This window comes from Hippopotamus amphibius, chromosome 1 (assembly GCF_030028045.1).
Source record: "Hippopotamus amphibius kiboko isolate mHipAmp2 chromosome 1, mHipAmp2.hap2, whole genome shotgun sequence".
NCBI lineage: Eukaryota > Metazoa > Chordata > Mammalia > Artiodactyla > Hippopotamidae > Hippopotamus > Hippopotamus amphibius.
Window position 1 is genome coordinate 18,632,855 of NC_080186.1, and position 20,250 is coordinate 18,653,104.

Below are 20,250 nucleotides of genomic sequence, written 5' to 3' on the forward strand. Positions count from 1 at the left end.
GAGTAAGGGTCTCCTGGCAGTCCCATCCCAAGAGATGACAAGAATTGACAATTTTGTAAAAATCCATTTAGACTTGTAAGTACCCATAAACCGTGCAGAAACATGACGTGTGCCATATTCTGCATGTTAGCATCTTCTTCCCACATTGTTTTGAGCTTCTCAAGCCTGCTTTCTTTCCTCTTGATGCTAACAGAGTGCTAACATGTGGTCTTGACACCCACACGCCCTCTTGCCTGATGGTGAAAGATGCCTCAGGAAAATGAACTGGAGAAAATATTCCCTCTCTCCCTAGAGCTGCAGAAGGTAAAATCAAATACACATCATGGAACTTTCCTTGCAAACTTTCCCTAAACAAAGAAGGCCTGTGAGACATGCTGGCTTCAGAGATGGATGCTGTGAAGTCTGAGGTCCTGGTGGATTGTCTGTTCGTAATTTGCGTCTGCCAGGAATGCTTCAATGGACACCTTTGTTTTCTGACATGACAAATACACGTGAGTTTGTCTATGTTATGCCAGGAGAGTATGGTTTGTACTTTCCCTTCTACTCGTGTGGAAGGGAAAACAGCCACTGCAGGTGCATAAAACCAGTGATTCTGCTAGATTTCTTATTCATCCAAAGAGTTTAGAGTTTGCTTCTCATTTAAATTAAGAAACATATATATGCCTATGTGTTCATTAATATACAATATGACACACATATATTAAATGTTATCTAACATATAAATATCCTGATCTGTATGGGTGCTTTTCTTTTTCTTAGCCACATATGGTGGATATATTTTTATGTCAAAACATATGTGTAGTTCTACTCCGTTCTTCACACCATTGCCACTCCTGAAACTATCATCGACTTTACACTCCCTGGCACTGAGTCCACATTAAGGATACACTGTGATTTATTTAAGAAAATGCCCTACTGATGGACGTTTAAGTTGTTTCTAACTTTGGCCTTTGTAAACAACGCTACAATGAGCATCACAGTCCTCAGGTCTTTGCACACTTGACTAATGATTTCTCTGCAGTTCAATCCTAGAAGCAGAATGCCCAGCTCAAGGGATGTGCATATCTAAATGCTGATGTACCTTGCTGATTATAAGTGAGTTTTTAGGGAGGAATCTGCGCCTCATGCAACAGGTTAAGACCAACCTGCCAGCCAGACCTACTATTAACTTGCTGTGTGACCCTGGCTAAGCCACTCCCCCTCTCTGGTCCTCTGCTGTCATTAGGTGAGGGCAGTGATCTCTGAGGGTCGTTCCAGCTTTGATGTTCTACAGTCCTGCCACATCCTGTGGCAGGGAAAGCTCAGGGTGGGTCAGAGGATGAAGGGGCAGGGACTCACCCTCAGGTGGGTGCCAGAGATGGGGTCTGGAGTGACCGGCTTCCATTGCTCAGAGCCTTCCTCCTGGACACTGATGCGGTAGCCTGTGATCGGTCCAGCCCCTTGGTACAGTGGGGGCTCCCACGTCAGCATCAGGGAGGTGGCCCGCACCTCAGACACCCGCACATCATATGGGGGCCCTGTGGGAAGATGGGGTAGAGAAGGAGATGGGAGCCAGGCAACCAGCCAGACACTCAGGCAGTGGGCGGGTGGCAAGTCAGCCAGGCTGTCGATCTTTCAGTCCCAGCCAGGCAGGCCTGGAAGTGCCTGCTCTGGGCATAGTGGGGAACTGCTGGCCTTGGCTTCGTGGCAAAGCTTGGTTTGGTCTGAAATAGAGTTAACTCTTCAGAGTGTGCTCAGCATCACTTCCTCTGGGAAACAACCTTGATCCTCCGCACCCGTCCCAGACAGCAGTCATCCTTCTAATCTCTTTGCCGTTTCAGTGTTTAATGTAGAAGCTCAGGGTGTGGCCTCCAGAGTCAGACCACTGGGGTTCATGTCCCAGCTCCACCCTTTCAGGCTATGGGAACTCTGGGCAAGTTACTTAGCCTCAATGTTCCTGTCTCCTCATCTGTAAAATGGGGATAATAATAGTTCTTATAAATCAGTGCTGTTGTGCGCATTAATGACATAATTTATGGAACGTGTCAATACATAGTAAGTACCCAATAAATATCAGTTGTTTAGAACTGTTGTTGTCTAAAGCATCACACGTAGTGATTATCCGCCATTCAGGTAAAGGTTTTGTGCAGAAAACAGAACTGAGTTGAACAGAATGATGGAAGGCTGTCATCCTTCCTTCCTACAGGGGAGATGAAGGGCTAATTTGTGAGAAAGCTGATGGGGCTGTGGGAGTGGTGCATAGGGTGTCCAAGATGCCCTGTTTGTCCAGGATTGGGACGGGGCTTTCGGTGGTAATACCGGGAAAGTCCTGGGCAAACTGAGATGAGTTGGTCACCTAGAAGTGTGCCTTTGGGGTGTGAGATTTGTCTGTAGTGAGAATCAGAGCTCAGATGCGGTGTTGAGCTAGAGGGTAATTTGGATGGGGGTACAGGGCCAGTCAATGGCCGAGGTCGGAGCTCTTGACTTGACAGGGTTAAGACTGTGTCAGAGGTTACAGGGGGCAGGGTCTGGGGTTTCGGACCAACAGAACAAGCTTGAATGCACAGTGAGCCAGCAGTAGTGGTCATCTCATTGGTTAGTTTTGGGGAGGTGGGGGAGGGCAGGTGCTGGGCTTCGGCACCTCCCAGCTGCTTACCTGGCTGGGGCATCGTCCACTCTTTACACTCAAACAGGCTGCTGGGCGCCGACAGCTCGCCAACACCTGCCCAATTTACTGCCCGGGCACGGAACTCATAGAAGTGGCCTTCTTGAAGGTTGCTGATCTTGAAGAGCAAAAACACAGACTGTGAAGGCCAAGGCTGGGGAGGCAGGGGGCAAGGTTCACAGCAGGAGGTCTATAGGAGCTTTAAACAAGATTGGTCTCCACTTGACGATTAGCTGGATTATCGAGGCAAGGGAACCTGAGGCCACTCTCAGCCTCAGAACCTCCAACCCTGACCTCTGGTTTCTGCCTGCACAAGTCAGGACACCAGGCCAGTGCCGCATTCCAGCCTCACCTTGCAAACCTGGGTGGGAACAGGCTGCTGGTTGACCGCGTGCCAGTCCAGCTCCTCCGAGTCGTGCTGGTCCAGGAAGTAGCCCAGGATCTTGCCGCCTCCTCGCCGCTTAGGGGGTTTCCATCCAATGACCATTTCATTTTTCCCACAGTTCAGGAGGGCGAAGTCATACGGAGCAGATGGTATAGCTAGGGGAGGCAAGGGGGTGAGGGCCACTGTTCCCGAGGGGCGGCCAGACTGGCAGTGGGGCTTGAGGGAGGCAACAAGCCTCTCCCAGTGGGTGCCCACCCTGCTCTGGGGGCACTGACTTAGCCAGTGGCATCCACAGGTAACGCTAACTCTGCTATGTGGAGGGCACCTGGGCCTCCGAGCTGGTCTCAGGCCGTTGTTCCTTCTTCCCCAAAAGAAGGGGTGGTCAGGGCCAGCGCCAGATCCCCTGAGAAGGCGTCTACCCTCTGGTCTTTGGGATTGGGCCCTCCAAGAGGTGGTCGATCAGCTCCGCCACTCTCTGCCCAGCCTGGGGCTGCCCCCAGGGGCTTGCAGGCTGCCACTGCCCCTTGGACTTACCTAGAGCCTGCTTGACCCTGATGGGTTCCGTGGCGGCTGAGCTCTCCCCAACTCCAGCCTCACTGACTGACCTGATACAAAACTCATACTCCTTCCCTGTCTTCAGCCCAGGAATCGTAAACCTGCGAGAGAAATGCACAGCCTTCAGGAATGGCCAAACCAACAGCTTGGAGACATACCTGAACTTTCTAGAACAATCTTGCGGGGATAAGTGGCCACCAGCGTGGTAGGATTTGAGGCCTCAGTTCTTACCTAAAGACCTTGCCCCTGCACCCAAAGTGATGCCTGTCCCCTGGAGCATGAGGTCCTTAAGGTTTTAAAGGATGTGGCTCCTAGAGCCCATCATTAAGACGCAAATATGCTGGGAAAGGTACCAACTGAAGGCCCAGGTAGCCAACCTTTGAACTGAGCAATCTGGTAGATCTCTAGGACTTTGGGCCTCATCCTGGAAACACAACAAATGGCTCTTCTTATCTGCATGGATGCTGTGACTCTAAAACACAGAGTCCTTTTAAAGACCCCCAAAGAGAATTGTCAGCCAGAGACATACAAGGACACTCTGGCTTAGGGAACAATATCCTCCCATTCCGTCTCTCTCTCTTTTTTTAAATAAATTTATTTATTTATTTATTGGCTGCACTGGGTCTTCATTGCTGCACACGGGCTTTCTCTAGTTGTGGCGAGCGGAGGTTACTCTTCATTGTGGTGCCGGGCTCCTAATTTTGGTGGCTTCTCTTGCTGTGGAGCACGGGTTCTAATCAGCGGGCTTCAGTAGTTGCGGGACACAGGCTCAATAGTTGTGGCTCATGGGCTCCAGAGCACAGGGTCAGTAGTTGTGGTGCATGGGCTTAGTTGCTCGGCAGCATGTGGGATCTTCCCCAACCAGGGATCGAACCCGAGTTGCCTGCATTGGCAGGCGGGTTCTTAACCACGTGCCACCTAGGAAGTCCCTCCTGTTCCCAAATTGTGAACCTCCATTCCCTTTTCACGTATCAACATTTTCATGTAGCAAATCTTGTTCTACAGGGAGCTTCCCTTGGCCAGCTGACCCTGGGGAGTTGAATGTTGGGATGTTGGAGAGGCCCTTATGGATCAAGCTGTCCAGTTTCTTCATTTTACAGGCAGGCAAGGGCTCCCCCAGAAGGAATGAGGTGAGCCGAGAGCACACAGCCAATTAGGAACAACCTGGACCAAGCCCGGGTCTCCTGAATCCCTGCGCAGCACCTGTCCACTCATTATTCATGCATTCAGGTCTTTTTTGAGCATCTCCTGTGAGCCAGATACTGAGGAGCTTGTGGAATGGTGGTGGACCAGACCCCGCTGCCCAGCTGAGCTCCCTTCACGCCATCACCCCAGGCAGCACTCCTGGGCAGCAGTGTTTATCCTCTTTCCAGCCCTGACACATGTAATCGATGACATGCACACGTGATGAGTTCTCTGGACATAGCAGAGGACCACGACACGCCCCACATGTGACACATTTTCCCAACATGCCACTTTCATCACGTGACTCTCCCTCAGCCCCTGTCCTCACCCTCAGGGACGCACATCTGAATGCAAGTTCAGGGGACAGATGTCATTCTCAGGATAACCTGGACTCTGAGCTCATTTGTCCAAAACCTGATAATTCTCCAACTGGAGAACTTTATCGGTGACAAAGCACGAGTGACTGTGAGGCACCGTGTGCCAGAGGGGCACCAGGTCCTGTCCCCTTTTCTGGGTGAGATAGTCTTGGGGCTTGCAGCCCAGGGTGAGGGGAGCCTACAGGTGTGGTCAGGGCCTGGCCAGTTGTCTGGTGGAAAGAGGGGTGGTGTGTCACCATCTGAGCCCCTGACCCCACAGAGCCTCAAAACGGAGAGAAGTCATGAATCCAGAAGCCACGAGGCTTCTGCTTGCAAGGACCAGGACCCCCGGGTGAGGAGGGAGACACAGAGGGAGTGGAGTGGGACAGGCAAGGTCACAGGAGTCTAAGCCGAGGTTCAGAGAGGGCGAGTCTCTGTGCAGGTCTGCCTGGTGAGTGAGGGCTGGGTGCAGAGCCTGCACCCCAGCCTCCCTGGCTGCACCCTCTGCCTCTCTGTCTCTGACCTCCTGGAAGACGAGAACTAGCCAGTCACGGCTCCCTGCAAATAGCATGCCCTTAGTGAGTGCTTGCCGGAAAAGAGGCCGTCTGGGTCAAGTCCTGGTTCCTCCACTTATTAGCTAAGGGAGCTTTGGCAAACTCCTTAACTGCTCTCTGCCTCAGTTTCTTCAGCTGTGCAATGATAATAAAAATTATAGCCCTGGGACTTCCCTGGTGGGGCAGTGGTTAGACATCCGCCTGCCAATGCAGGGGACACAGGTCGGATCCCTGGTCTGGGAAGATCCCACATGCTGCAGAGCAACTAAGCCCGTGTGCCGCAACTATTGAGCCCGTGTGCTGCAACTACTGAAGCCTGCATGCCTAGAGCCTGTGCTCTGCAACAAGAGAAGCCACTGCAATGAGAAGCCCGTGTACTGCAATGAATAGCCCCTGCTCGCCACAACTAGAGAAAGCCCTTACACAGCAACGAAGACCCAACTCAGCCAAGCAATAACTAACTAAATAACTAAATAAATTAAAAAAAATAAGTAAAAATAATAGTCCTAAGTTCATAGGATTGCAGCCAGAATTAAAGGACCTAATACATGAAAAGAACTTAGAACAGTGCCCAGTGCCCAACCAGGCTGTGAATGGCAGCCTTCACAATTATTACGGTCCTGCCCTGGTGCAGGAAGTGGGAAGGCAAACTCACCTGTTGCCCTGGATGGGTTTGTTGTTAACTGTTTGCCACTCTGATGATCCTGCCTCCCGGGAGTAGATGTAATAACCCAGGAGCTCTGGGCTGTCTTTCACAGGATCCCAGGTCAGGGAGACAGAGGTCTGCGTGTCTCGGAAAGCCTGAACTTGAGTTGGAGGAGGGAGTGTGGCTAAAAAACAGAAATGTGGGCTGAGTGAAGATGCTGAGTTACATGGCTGGGGAGGGGGAGGGGTGCGGGAGAGGCAGGGGTCGGTGGGGAGCACACATAGTAACGGGCGTGCGGGGATGTGCGTGCCAGGCATGCCCTGGGGCTTTGGGCGGCCCTTTCCTGGTCCCAGAAGTGTGCTCCAGGCTCCTGTATTATGAAAGTCCTCTCTTCTCTTACCTCCGAAGCTCTCTGCTTCCTCCCTAAAATCCCCATTCATTCATCCTTACTATCACTCTCTCTCTCAGAAGTCACCAGATCTGACAATGTTCCTCAACCTTTATCTTCGATCTCTAGGAAACTTCACTTTTTTTCCCTTGGAACTGTAACTTTTATGGCTCCCTGAGACTATGCTCCATGAGGTAGGGTCTGCCATGATTTGTTAAACTGACGGATCTGGATGGATGGATGGATGGATGGAAGAATGGATAGATGGATGGATGGATGGATGGATGGATGGATGGATGGATGGATGGATGGATGGGTGGATGGATGGATCCATAGACTAATGGATGGATAGGTGGATGGATGGACGGATGGATGGATGGATGGATGGATGGATGGGTGGATGGATGGATGGATGGCAGATACAGGACCTAGTTCCCTTTGTACTTCTCAAACTCCTTTCACATCCTTTTGTGGCTCCTGCTCTTCCTTTTGTCCCCAAATGTGGGACTGATCCAAGCTTCTGTTCCTTGACTTGCTCCATTTTTCACCTCTTTTCTCATCTCGAGGGTCCATCTATTCCCGTGCCTTCAACTCTCACCTCTCTGCAGGTGACTCCCCAGGCTTTACCTGCTGCCCTGCTCTCTCTCCTGAATTCTAGAGCCTCATCTTCCATTTCCCCCTCCTTGTGAGCTGGTGGTGCCTCAAAGTTAACAGGCAAAAGCTGAACTCAGCATCCATCCAACGTAAATCCAGTATCTATGAGTGCCTACTCTGAGCCAGGCTCTGCACCTGGCCCAGGAGAGGTACTGAGAAATAGACTTTGGGGTCCTGGACTCCGGAAGGTCCTGTTGGCAACTTCAGCCTCTCAGGTTTATGACAGCGTGGCCGTGGATGAAGGCTGGGTGGCAGGGAGAGGCTAGAAAGAGGCCACTTGGGGACCCCATGTGTCCAAGAGACCTGATTCTATCCGTGGGCTAGAACTTGAGCTGAGGGTATCCATGTATGGAGTAGTCCTCACACACTAAAATCATGATTTCAAGACCTGAGGATATGTTTGTAATATAGTGTTAATTTTAAAAAGTAGAATGCAAAGCTCTACATGTGGTTTGATTGGACTTTCAAAAAAATGCATTGGTATGCATGCAGTCAAAAGGCCAGAAGCCCAGGCACCGAGATGCTCACAGTGGTTACTCTTGGCCAGTGGAATCCTGGTGTGGGGGAAATTCTCTTCCCTCTCTCCCTCCCTCCCTTCCTTCCTCTCTCCTGCTTCTTTTGTATTTCCTATTTTTGTATAATAATTTCAGTTTTGTAATACAAGTAAATACCTTTTCTTTTTTCCTCCCCTCCCCTCCTCTCCTTTTCCTCTCTTTTCCTTCTCTGAACTGCACCAGAACCTTGCCCGAAGGCTGCCTTGCGGTCCAGAGACTGCCCACATCCAATCACAAACTCCTCAGTGTCCATGCCCCTGAGTCAAGCCTAAATGTTAACTAGACCAGAATTAAAGAAAAACTCCATTTGCTCACCAACCTATTTATACTTACTATGAATATATATACATATATATATATACACATATACATATATACATATATATTTTTTCTACATTATCAAAATGGTACAAATCTAGGACTTTGAAATCTTCCCCAAACAGGCCCTGCAGCATATCAGGCTCTTCTCTGATGGGCAGTGCTATAGCTGGTTTCCTTAAAGGACTAGTTGGTGATGGCAGCTGCAGGGAACTTTCTGATCTTATCAAAAAGGGAAGAGCCCCAGAATCCAGAGGCCAGAGGAGAGAGGAAGCCCTGGGAGTCAGGACCAGGATGGAGCTGCCACTGGGAGACTCAGGAAGGAGCCAGAGGTGGGGGGAAAACCAGGCCTTCAGAACAATGGGTTTGGTAGGTGAGGACATCAAGGTTTGCAGTTCGGAAATGACCTGCCCCAGCCCACGCTGTTCTGCAGATGCAGATGAGATATGCTGGTGAGGCAGGGCTTGGGGTGGGACCAGGGAGAGGACAGGAGTCCTGTCCAGGGGCTCATTCCTGGCTGCAGGAGGTGGGTTCAGGCTCTGGTTAGAGGGACTGCTTGGGACCACTCAGCTCCTGTGCTGGACCCAGCTGGATTCTGCAACCTGTGAATTGTTGATCTAGGAAAAATGCACTTCCAAGAGGCTCCTGCCCAGAGAGATGTAATTCTTGATGGTCTAAAACTTTACAGGCCTGTGATCATGTTGTATTTCAGCTCTGTGATAGGTAGACGTGGTCAGGGACAGAAAAATGGGCACGCCTCTGTCCCTGCAGCCATGGGGTTCCGAATGCTGGATACGGACAGCCTGGCCTGGCCTGGCCCCCTCTCCTGCATCCCCTGGGTACCTGGCATCCCCCTCAAGGCGATGGGCTCGCTGGGCTCCGAGGGATCACTCATGCCGTACTGGTTTATCGCTCGCACCCTGAAGACATACGACTTCCCTTTCTCCAGATCCAAAAGGGCGAATCTCGGGGATTTCACAGGCGTTTCTGAGTTGATGGCCTCCCAGGTGCCGCTACCTATGACCGACTGTGACAAAGGAGAGAAACTTGCCGGTGGTTAAGTGGTCGCCTTCCCACACGTGCTCTCATTAACTTCTATCCCCAGCCCCGGCTGTACCTCGACCCCTGAGCTCTGGATCCACCTGCCTCCACGATGTCTCTACCTGGACGCCCACTGAACATCTCACATCCAACAGAACTGACCTGGAACTTGCCCCAGTGCCAGTGCTGCCCACAGCGAGTTAGTGGCACCCATCCTTCCAGCTGCTCAGGCCAGAGCCGTCCTGGACGCCCTCTCTCATTTCTCACCCTCCAAATATGCTCCATCAACAAACCCAGCTGGCTCTACCTTCAAGATTTACCCAGAATCCAATCGTGGCTTCCCGTCCTCATGCTCCCCTCCACACCCTTGATCCAAGCCACCATCGTCTCTCCCCCGAGTTATCTCAATAGCCTCCTCACCGGTCTGCCTGTTTCTACCTTTAACTCCCTCAGTCTTTTCTCCAAATGACAGGCAGAGGGATCCTTTTACAACACAATTCAGATGACATCCATGTCTGCCCAGAACCCTCCCAAGCCCTCCATCTCCCTCAGAACGAAATTCTCCATGCCACCCGCCACCGGTCTGGCCACATTCCACACCCACGTTGTCAGCCCACCAGGCTCTGTGCTCCCCCTGCTGTTCCTTGATGGTGCCAGGCCCAATTCCTGCCTCTGGGCCTTTGCACTTGCTGGTCCCTTTTCCTGGAATGTTCTTCCCCCAGAAATCTCTGGTTGGCTCCTCATTTCCTTTAGGCCTTTACTCAAAGCTCACCTTCTCAGGGAGGCCTCTCCAGCTCCTCCATATGAAATGTCAGCAGCCGCTCCCCTCAACACTTCAAATCCCCTCCATGCTTTTTGTCTTTCTCCTAAGCACCTACCATTAGCAAAGGTGCCAAATATTTACTTTACTGATTCATCTTCTTCGTCATCCGTCCCCCACCCCCTACTCGAATCTCAGCTCCGGAGGCAGGTGTTTGTCCATTTTATCCACCACTGAGAACAGTGCTGACTTGTGAGAGGTGCTCAGTCTATGTTTGTGGGAGGAATACATGAGTGAGAGGGTGAATTCTCACAATTACCTTGCACGGTAGGGGTTCATTTCCCCGCTGATGAGGAGACTCAGGTTCAGGGAGTTTTAATAACTTGGTTAAAAGTCATGCAACTAATAGCTGGCATATTTGGTGTTTAAGCTCAGGTGTGGGTGCCCCCAAACCTGCTTGCTCTACCCAGCACCAGGGGCCCCAAAGGCAGCCGTAAATGCTGTGTCTCTGGGTAGATAGAGGGTGACGAGCTGTGGGTGACACAGGTGAATGGGGCACCCAGAGGCCACTTCTGCTGAGTTGGGGTGTGAGAGTTAAAACCTAGAAGTCCCGGGGAGACCCACTGCCCCTGCCCTCTCTGTGCTTTCCCCTCCCAAGGTCCACCCGGCTGTCAGTAGCCTAGAACCCAGCAAGGCTAAGAAATTGCTATAAAAACCCAGAAACATTGCTGAACACTCACTGCATCCAAGGTTCTGTTCTAAGTCTTGAAGTGCTTTAGCTAATTTGATCCTCACATCAACCCTATAAGATGTACGATTATTATGTCTATTTTATGGAAGAAGAAACTGAGGCATAGAGAGATTAAATATCTTGCCCAAGGTCACACAGCTAGTTAAGTAGCAGAGACAAGATTAGAACCCAGGCAGTCCGACTCCGAGGTCTTAACCATTATACTCTATAGCCTCACAAAACAAATCCTCAATTATCCACCGCTTTCCAGTGTTAGAGAAATAGGATTACCTGTGAGTGTGCAGAGAGGCCCATTTGGACAACCAGAGCCAGAGACTCTTCCCTTTTTATTCCTTAATTCACTAAACCTGTACTGTCCACCTGCCACGTGCCAGACACCGTGCTGGAGCCAGCGACTAATGAGAAGGTAAACCTGGTGTCTTCCTTGAGGGGCTCAGAGGCAAGAACATCTCCTTGGGAAGGGTTTACAGTCCCAGGGCTACTGGCCCTGGTTGTGTGGTGCTCTTATTTCATCCCCACAGGGTAGGATCTCTATCCTATGCTGGAGTAAACTGAGGCTCAGAGAACTTAGCAAGGCAGCTCACATAGCAGAAGTCAGGATTGGAAGGGATCTTAACACCACATTGTTTTTCACTCTGCCGTGCTGTGTTCCCTCCACTGTGAAATCCATCTCACGTGAGCTGCCCCCATCGCCACACTCCTGTCCCCACTCTGCCCCCACTGAGAACCGCCTCTCCCCCCAGCATGCCCTGTATGTGCTGCCGGTCAGTGACCTGGCAGGTGGGCACCAGCCTGGCTTCCCTCCCACCCTGGCCTTGGCCAAGATTAGGTGTTTGGCCCAATGGGTGACCAGATGCCAGCCAGACTTGGGGTAGGGGTTCACCCAGGAAATGGTGGGTCTTATTGAGGTTACTGTCTGTGTCTCTTAATTTTGTGTATTTCCATGAACAGCTTCAGAAACTGCCATCAGTAACTGGCCTCTTGGGGCTGGAGGTAACTTCAAAAGGTCATTTAATCCATCCCCTGCCTCTGTGTAGGGCTGTGCTCAGGCCTTCCAGGCAGGAAATTCTCTTTTCTTCAGGCCACCCCAGGGGACACTGCCAGGGTCTCCCAGCGCTACTCCCTGAACCTCCTCCCCAACCACACACCCTGGTCCCACAGTGTGCCTCTTTCTCAGGCTGGCCTGTGGCTGGGGCCCTTGAGGTCTCCATACCTTCTCCAGGAAGTATGTCAGTGGGGCTTTTCCCCGGGGTCTCGGCTCCTCCCAACCCAGAACCACGTAGGCCTCGCGGATCTCGCTGCCGTGGACATTGGTCGGGGGTGAGGGGATGGTCACGAAGTCTGGAATCAGAGCTGTCCAGGGGCAGAGATGCACGGGCCTTCAGACACCCCGAATCTCAGCCCCTCTCTTCACAGAAGAGGGAACTGGGGCCCAGAGAGGGGCAGGAACTTGCTCCAGTCACCCAGCAAGGCTGGGCAGGGCCAGGGCCCGAACCCAGGTCACCCCGTGTCCTGCCGGGGACTTTCCCCAATGTCTACCTCCTCCACGGGGCACGGTCACCCACCCAAGAGCCTGGTCACTTCAGGCTGGATCCCACCCACAGCTTCTGCCTCTGGGCCAGTTTGTGTCCCAGAGTTTCCAGAACCACAGAGGGGGCTGGGGTCTTGAGGCAAAGTGTCACAGGTTCACACCTACCTTCAACATCATCTGTGCTGACTGTGATCGTTTTTCCCATATCAAAGGGGATCTCTAGGGTGGAGAAGGGAACACGTCAGGGGAGCTCTAAGGGGCACAGGCTGTGTGTGGTGGGCTGGGCAAGCAGGGGACAGGGCAGGGCCTGCCCCGCTCTGAGGGCTGACTCCTCGCCTACTCCTGGTCCTGCCCTTCCGGCCCCTCACTGCGTGTCCTCAGGCACGTCCATCTGGGCCTCCGTATTCTCAGGGGTCCAAAGTGCAACATGGCTGCTCTCAGACCCCAGAGATGCTCTGTTCTCTCAGGACAAAGGGGGACAGAAAGGAGACGTGATGGGGTCGGATCCCTAGGGCACAGCAAACCCAAGTCAGGCGGACGCCTCAGGGCTGAGAGGGCTGTGTTCCCCGCCCCCGTCCCCCCGCCCTCCAGGCTGGGGGCTCCTGAGGCAGGGCTGTTTTCCTCCTACAGATTCAGGGCATCTGAAGAGGATGCTGTGGTTTTACCCCAGATTGGCATCTTGTGTGGATGCTAAGATTTGTGTTTCTTCCATCCGATGAGCTGTTCCCCTTCAGGTAAGGGGTTGCTAAGGACAGCACTGTATCTCCTCCATCAGACTGGGGGCTCCTGAGGGCTGGGCTGTGTTTCCCTCCTGGAACAGGGCTTGGAATGGGGGCTGTGCGCCTGAGTCTTGTGTGAGGCAGTCCTGAGTGCGCCTGACTGATGCTCTAGAAAGTCCCCTCTGTACCCACCTGTCTTCCTCCGGGCTTCATCAGGGTCGCCCGTGACGACCGGCTCCGAAGCCTTGGAGGGGACGCTGCTGCCTGCTCTGCTGGTGGCTCTCACCCGGAACCGATAGCTCTGGCCTTCGGTGAGGCCTTGGATTGGGCACCGACAGCTCCCGCCGGGGGCCTGGTGGCAGGGCACCCATTGCTCGGACTCGCCCTGGCACCTGCGGGAGAGAGGCCTCGGCTTCAGCCCCTGCCCGTGACTCACATCGGCCCAGTTGAAGCCTCTGCCGGGGCCATTCCCCCAGCCTGGGCTGCCGGCCCAGCCTCTCTCGGCCAGTCAAAGTCCTGCTCTCCATTTAAAAGCCGGGCTCCCACATCGGGTGCCTGGAGGCCTTCTCACAGTCCTCCACCAAGCATCATGCTAATCAAAATAGCCAGTGCCTTTCATGGGGCTTCCCTGCCTGCCTGGAGCTGCGCTGTGCCCTTCACACCATTATCTCGTTTAATCCTGACGGTCTTTGTGGTTTGGTGTGATTACCTTCACTCTACAAGTGGGATCCGTGGTTAGAGAGGGAGATGACTTGTCCAAGGTCACGTGGCTCGTGAATGGGTGAGTGAGCATACTCCCCGGGGGCTCCCTGTCTGTGTGCATTCCAGAGTGACCTTCAGAGTCTGGGGTCTCTGAGCCCCCTGGGTACCACTGTCCTCAGTACTGGCTGGATGGGGCAGTGTACCTCAGTTTCCTCATCTGTAGAATGGGGGCACTAGAGAGTCCCCCTCCCCCTTAGATAGGGATTGTTGTAAGGATTCAAGTGTCGGGATTAGGTGTTACCTCCGGCTAGAGCCTTGGAGTTGGGGGCAGGGGAAGGAGGTGGGATGTCCTAGGCCCTCCCTTGCCTGGTGTGCCCCCTCCCTGCCAGGTCAGTGCTACTCCATCTCTGTCACTCAGGGAGGGAAGTAGCCAACAAATCCACGTGTGCTCAGGTTTCAAGCACTGATGTTTGCCCCTCCCAGAGTCAGCTTGTGCTGTAAAGGGTCCAGAGGGCAGCAGCTGACTCCAGTGGTGGACACCAGTCTGCTGCCCCTAAATAACACACCTACCTCCTGCCCTGTTCCACGGAGAGGCACGGGGTCTGTTTTTCCTGTGGCCTCCACTCTTATTCTCACAGAGCCATGTACCCCCATGGGCTCCGCTACTCAAGAGACCAACTCACAGCTCGATGGAGTAGGCGGTAATGGGGTTGCCCCGGGTGTCGCTGGGCGGGGTCCACGTGAGGATGAGGCAGTCTCTGTTCACATTCAGGCATCGAACATTCAGTGGGGAGCCTGGGGCCCCTGGCTTCTCGGCTGCAGCATCTGAAGCCCGGGGTGGGGGCCAGGAAGAGAGTGGGAGAGGCTCTTCCAGTCAATGTCCACTTGGCAACAAACCCCTTCCCATTCCCACCCATCATCCTCTTCTCATTAACCTCCCAGGGGCTCGGTTTGATCCTGAAGACCGGGACCTGAATACTAGCCTCTTCCTTTTAAATGACAGCATCTAGGGTTGGGGCGGTGGGAGTACTGTTTTTTAGGGGCCCGTTCTACACCACACACCTGAACGATTGGCACGATTGAACTCTGAGTCCCGGAGCGACCCTCCATTTTGCAAGTGGAAAAACTGAGTCTCACAGAGGAAAAGTGAATTGCCCAAGGTCACCCAGGTAGGGAAGCGGCAAAGCCAGGAGGCAGAAATCAACGGGGACTGGGACGATCCCAGCCCACACGCGGCCCTCCCTCCCCAGCTGCCTCCGAGTCTGCGATTCTCAGGGTGTGTCCCTTTGGAGGGTCATGGCATGCCACAGGTACTCTTAGAGACTCTACCCCCACACCCCCATGTATATATGGCAGGGAAACTGAGGCCTCAAGGAGCAGGGGACTGGCCCACATGTCCCACAGCAAATCAGTCAAGGCAGAGCCCCCGTCCCTGGGCTCCGGCTGAGCCCCCTGCCCCCACCCACGCTCACCTCTCACAAACACATAGGTGCTCTGCTCCCGCAGCCCAAGGGGCGAAGGCACCTGGACCGTGTAGAGCCCCTCGTCCTCCTTGTAGGCGCAGGACACCTTCAGGGACGCCTGGCGGTCTGCGTAGAGCATCTGCCGGCGGCTGGAGGACCTGAGCAGCCTCCCTGCAGAGGGAGGGGTCCGGGGTGAGCTCGTGGAGGATCAGGGCCTTACCTGAGAACCTGTAGATGCTCTGGGGGGTCTAGGCAGAGGTGGGGTTGGCCCAGCTAGAGCCTGAGGCTCAGCTGGGGAGTTGAGGAGGGGGCGGTGACCTGCCAAGGTGGGCCTCTGAACTCTTCTCTGCAGAAGGCTTGAGGGTGGGGGGGGGGGGGGAGTAGGGCAGGGCCCAGGGAAGAGGCTGGGGGCTCAACGAGGGAGTGAGGATTCAGGGAGGTTGTCAGTGGCTCGGTGAGGAGCTGGAGGTTCTGTGAGGAAGTGGGAACAACAGAGATGGGGCCCTGTGTGAGGGTCAGGGACTCTTTGGGAGGTTGGGTGTTCGAGGAAGGGGATGGGGCTCAGTGGATGCGGACTGTGAGCTTCATGAAGGGGGGGGGGCTTGGTTAGGGGGTAGGGACTCAGGAAAGGGGCCAGGGACTTATTGAGAGGTGGGGTGTTGGTGAGGAAGGTCGGGGTCAGTGAGGAGAGAGGGGACTGGGCAGGTGGTACCTTAGCGAGTGGTGGGGACTCAGGGAAGGGGCTCTGGGGCTCTAGGCCTCGCCCTGAGGTCCTTCTGTGGAGCATCCTGCTCTTCGTCCCACGCAAAGGCCCCTCCTCCTGTCAGCACCTCTGTCCCGGAAGATCTCCAGGTTTGGGAAACACCTCGGTCTATTACTGCAGCTGTTTCTCAGGGCTCGTGTCTTCCCCACTCCCTAGCAGGGGCAGCCTCCCTGGGATCAGCTCTGCGGTGCTGGGGGCGCTGTACTCCTGGCCTTTGGCTGAAGGCCTGGTCATGAACCGGGCAGGAGGTCCGGCTGTCCCTGTCCTCCCTGGCTGGGCCACCTCTTCCTGACTTAGCTGACCGGCCTTCCCTAGTCCTGGCCCATGACTCCCCAGCATCGTCCAGGTCACGAGTAGCAGTTATTCACCTGCACCCACAACCCTGACTCTGAAAAGCCAGAGGCAATTGTCACAGCCTGTCCTGACCCTCCTCAGGCTGACCTGCTCCTGGCCTTGGCCTCTGTTCCTGTTGCTTCAATGTCATCACTCACCCGCAGGGTACTGATGGCGAGCCCAGAGATGTAAAGGGCTGGGCTGGTGCCTGGCCAACCGCAGGCTCTCAAAGGGCAGTGGCTGCAATTGTTTTGGCTTCCTGCCCCCTCCCAGATGGAGAGCCTCCTGAGCTCAAGCATGTCTCTGCCAAGCCCTGCCCTGGCACCCAGCACAGGGCCTGGCACCGTGGGTGCTTCTGACCCTTTGCAGGGTGATATGATCTGAACCCACCTGGGTGAACCCACCTGCTTCCCTCTGCCTCATCGGCACCCATTGCCCAGCTTGTACCGATTGGGGGAGGGGCCTAGCTGAGTTCCTCTCTCCACTAGGGTCCCAAGTTTGGGACGGAGCCAGGGCTCTAGTCCCTCTCTGGCTTCCACCTCTGCCTCTGCAGGTTAGGGGCCAGGACGGGGGGTCCTCACCATCTCGGAACCACTGGATGTTCTGCTCGGCGTCTAATACATCTTCCGAAAACAGGCAGGACAGGGAGAAGGGTTCCTTCTCACGGGCGAATACTGGCTTCAACACCGATGTGAATTCCACGCTGGGGCCAAACATCAGTCCTGGGTGGGAACAGAAACTTAGGGCAGAATTCTTCCAAGGCTGCCAGCCTAGCCTGGGGCTTCGATGGGAGTGAGGAGCCTTCTGGGGTGTCCGCACTCCTCTGAGTCAGGATTCACAGTTCTTCAGGTGGTGTTAACAAGAAGAGGGGCCTGATCCTGGGGGCCAGTGGTGGGGAAGCGATTTCTCTAGGTGGGACCACATGAGCTGAAATGGCAAATATTTGTTTGTCTTTTTGGCATTGCCCTTCTCATTCATTTTGGCCACTGGACAGCTCAGCAGCTTGGAGGCAGCTCTGGGGTGCCTAGGGACCCCCAGAAGCCGGTCTACAGGTATTAACAGTTTATAGGCAAACCACATGTGGACATCCCTTTGTGGCCAATGGATGGCTGTATTCTAAAGGGGGCTGTTGGGGGGCCTGACGAGGAGCCCAACACCCTCCTCCCCAAAGGCCTGTCCCACCCCCAGTCTCCTTACTTTTAAAGATCTCTGAATCGAAGCCAGCATCCTTCCCCAGGTAAGCTGAAAAGCCAGAGCAGATGGAGTTGGAGAAGGCTCAGAGCCCACTTTCCTACTGGACTGGGAAGACACAGCACTTGGGTGTGGGTTCAGGTCCTGATCTGGCAGTGGCTCCCCCTTGGGCTTGGGGAAAGTTCCTGAGCCTTTCTGTGCCTCCGTCCCTTCCTGATTCCTACCTGGCGGTGGTGGGGTTCTGAATATTTGAGTTCATGTGAACAAAGCCCTCAGCGGGAGCCTGGCATACCGTCGGTGCTCAATAAATGGTGGTTTCCTTCCTTTACCCAGACCCACTGCCAGGATCACACAGTGTTAGAGGTTAAGCCTGTTCAGACTGGGGTTTCTGGTGGGTCCAGGGCAGCGATAAGAGAGCCTCCTAGAGGCTTCAGGGTGAAGTTCAAGGTGGTGTGGACACAGACCACCAGGGGTTAGTAAGAACAGTTTTTATCCACATAGCGTGTACCACGTGCTGCTTGTTAACTCGTTTAATCCTCACAGCAGCCTTGTCTTTTGGTGTCATTAGTCTCCTCTCATACCGATGAGGAAACAGAGGCATAATCACTCAACGAGCACCCCAGCGGCCTGAAGCCAGGACATGACACATGGGAGGGCCTTGATGGAGAAGTGATGGGGATGTGGATGAAGTGATGGGAAGGAAGGGCAGACAGAGGGAGGCAGGGCCCGAGGCCCTGATGCCTGACCTTGCGCTTGACTCTGGGCATTGCCTATAGGGATGGCTCAGATTCCACCCAGAGAGCCTGGGCTGGCAGCAGGGACAGCTGCCTCCCAAGAGCTATTTGGGGAACAGGGCAGAGGCGTGGAGAGGCTGTGAAGGACAGTTTAACAAGGTCCGATGAGAGGTGGTGGGGCTTGGGGACAGGGCTAGACTCCAGCCTGTCTGCCGCCCTGTGTGTGTGTGTGTGTGTGTGTGTGTGTGTGTGTGCACGAGCCCCTACATGTGCAGCTTCTCTTTCGGGGCCCCAAGGGCAAGGCCTTGGGCTCAGAGGTGTGGCCTCCCGGGCTGGGCTCTTCGCTGGCCATGGGGCGGGGGAGGGAGGGTTAGCTGTCCCCCAAGAGCCTGCTCCAACCAAGCTTTACGTAAACCATCTCAATCTACAGGAGCATCTGAGGGTGGCAGTAGGATTGCCCCTTTGCAGATGGGGAGGTCCAGGAAGTGAGGTTGCACCCAGGCTCACACAGCCTGTTGGCGCCAGAGGCAGCATGTGGACTGGGGTCTGGTGGACTCCTGAGTGTCTCCCCTGCTTTATGTCGTGATTTCAAATACCCCTGGGGAACCTCCAGGGGGGACCTGAGCCAACTGGGAAATATGCACCAGAAGCCAAGTGGAGCAGTGGGTGTCGGGGGAGGGTGGGTAGGACTCAGCCTTTGCCCCTGAGGACCACTGGTGGCCAGGCTGCCCTCCCAGAGGCCCTGAGCTGGATCTGGGCCCAAGCCCAACCAGATGGGATGAGCTCGATGTTTGGGGACAAGTAGGTGCGGTCCCCTTGAACAGGGATGTAGGTTGTACCGTCTGAGGGCAGAGATTCTCACTTGCTCTGAAGGCCCTGGTGAAGTGGGAGTCCGGGGGCTGCCCTGGTCACCTGACCCCAGAACAAATCCCCTTGGGCTGGGTGTCCCTCCCCGAGTCTGACGCAGACTGGTGTCCTCATCTGCTCATCCAGGGTCTGCTGTGGGCTGCCTGGCCTGTAGGGGATGGGAGGACTCACTGCGGACAAGGACTTTGGCGAAGGAGGAGGCCTGGCCATAGGCGTTCTTGACCATCACTGTGTAGGTGCCTGCATCTTCAATGGTGCATCTGAAAAGGAGGGAGGCCGATGTCCCTGCCCTCCCCCACTCCCTCCCCCCTCCACCCCGGGACTGCTGGGCTCTGTGCAGGCAGAGGGGGTGGTGTGGGGGGACGGCGGGGTTTAGCAGGAAGGTCTGGGGGAGGACTTTAGGCCCTAGGTCAGGGCCTGCCTCTGAGAAGCCGGGTGCTTTCAGGGTCCCTCTCCACGCCTCCATGTCCTCCTTTGAAAAACGTGGGACATAATGCCAGCCTAAACCACCTCAGGTGAGAGTGCTTGGAAAATATGATTGTTGTTAGAACACTTAAGCTAAGTGACTTGTCCAGAGTCACAGAGAAAGTGGAATTCAACCCAGCTTCAAGGTGACAAGCCCTCTCCCAGGCAGGGCCTCCCGCCCTATCAACACCTCCAGAGAGAACCCTGGAGCAGGAGTTGCCCCAGGCACACTGCCAGTGTGAGCCAGAACGGGGCCAGATGCCCAGTTTGTTCTCAATCTCAGGCCTGGGTCTCACCCCCAGCCAGGCCCACCCTGTCTTGTTCCCAGTGGAGGCCTGGGCCAGCTCCATCCCAGAGGCACCGCAGTGGCAGAGGGTAGGTGGTAGGACGTGGCACATCCGGTCCCATCGGCAAGCAGAGAGGCCCCTTGGAGCGCCACCCCCTCCCTTGGCTGCTCGGGGCAAGAATCCCTCTTGTTTCAAGGGCCAGTCCTACCTGCCCCTCCCGGCTGCCCCGGCCTTGCACGCTCTCCCTGACTGTGCAGCCCATGGGGCACCTCCCTTTGTAGGCGTGGATGGTTAGGTATGTGTGTCCACGTAACCCCACTCTGCTTCTGGAGCGCCCCGTTCACATTTGTGTCTCTGAAGCCCGAGATGGCTGAGTGGAGGGTTTGGTGTATTGAAAAGAACCC

General features: G+C 54.6%; 1 protein-coding gene across 1 annotated transcript in view; it reads right to left on the bottom strand.

The window, feature by feature from the left end:
- The window catches only part of MYOM3 (myomesin 3), a 48,917-nt gene that overhangs the window by 18,853 nt on the left and 9,814 nt on the right, over positions 1–20,250 (bottom strand). The window contains exons 7-20 of the mRNA XM_057700037.1: positions 19,266–19,354; positions 17,500–17,544; positions 16,884–17,024; positions 15,216–15,377; positions 14,427–14,568; positions 13,234–13,433; positions 12,488–12,541; positions 12,005–12,144; positions 9,083–9,266; positions 6,335–6,509; positions 3,564–3,685; positions 2,997–3,184; positions 2,636–2,762; positions 1,339–1,517 (exon numbers count right to left, since the gene is read on the bottom strand). Of these exons, the coding sequence (XP_057556020.1) occupies positions 1,339–1,517; positions 2,636–2,762; positions 2,997–3,184; positions 3,564–3,685; positions 6,335–6,509; positions 9,083–9,266; positions 12,005–12,144; positions 12,488–12,541; positions 13,234–13,433; positions 14,427–14,568; positions 15,216–15,377; positions 16,884–17,024; positions 17,500–17,544; positions 19,266–19,354 (1,948 nt within the window). The remainder of the gene's footprint in view (positions 1–1,338; positions 1,518–2,635; positions 2,763–2,996; positions 3,185–3,563; positions 3,686–6,334; positions 6,510–9,082; positions 9,267–12,004; positions 12,145–12,487; positions 12,542–13,233; positions 13,434–14,426; positions 14,569–15,215; positions 15,378–16,883; positions 17,025–17,499; positions 17,545–19,265; positions 19,355–20,250) is intronic.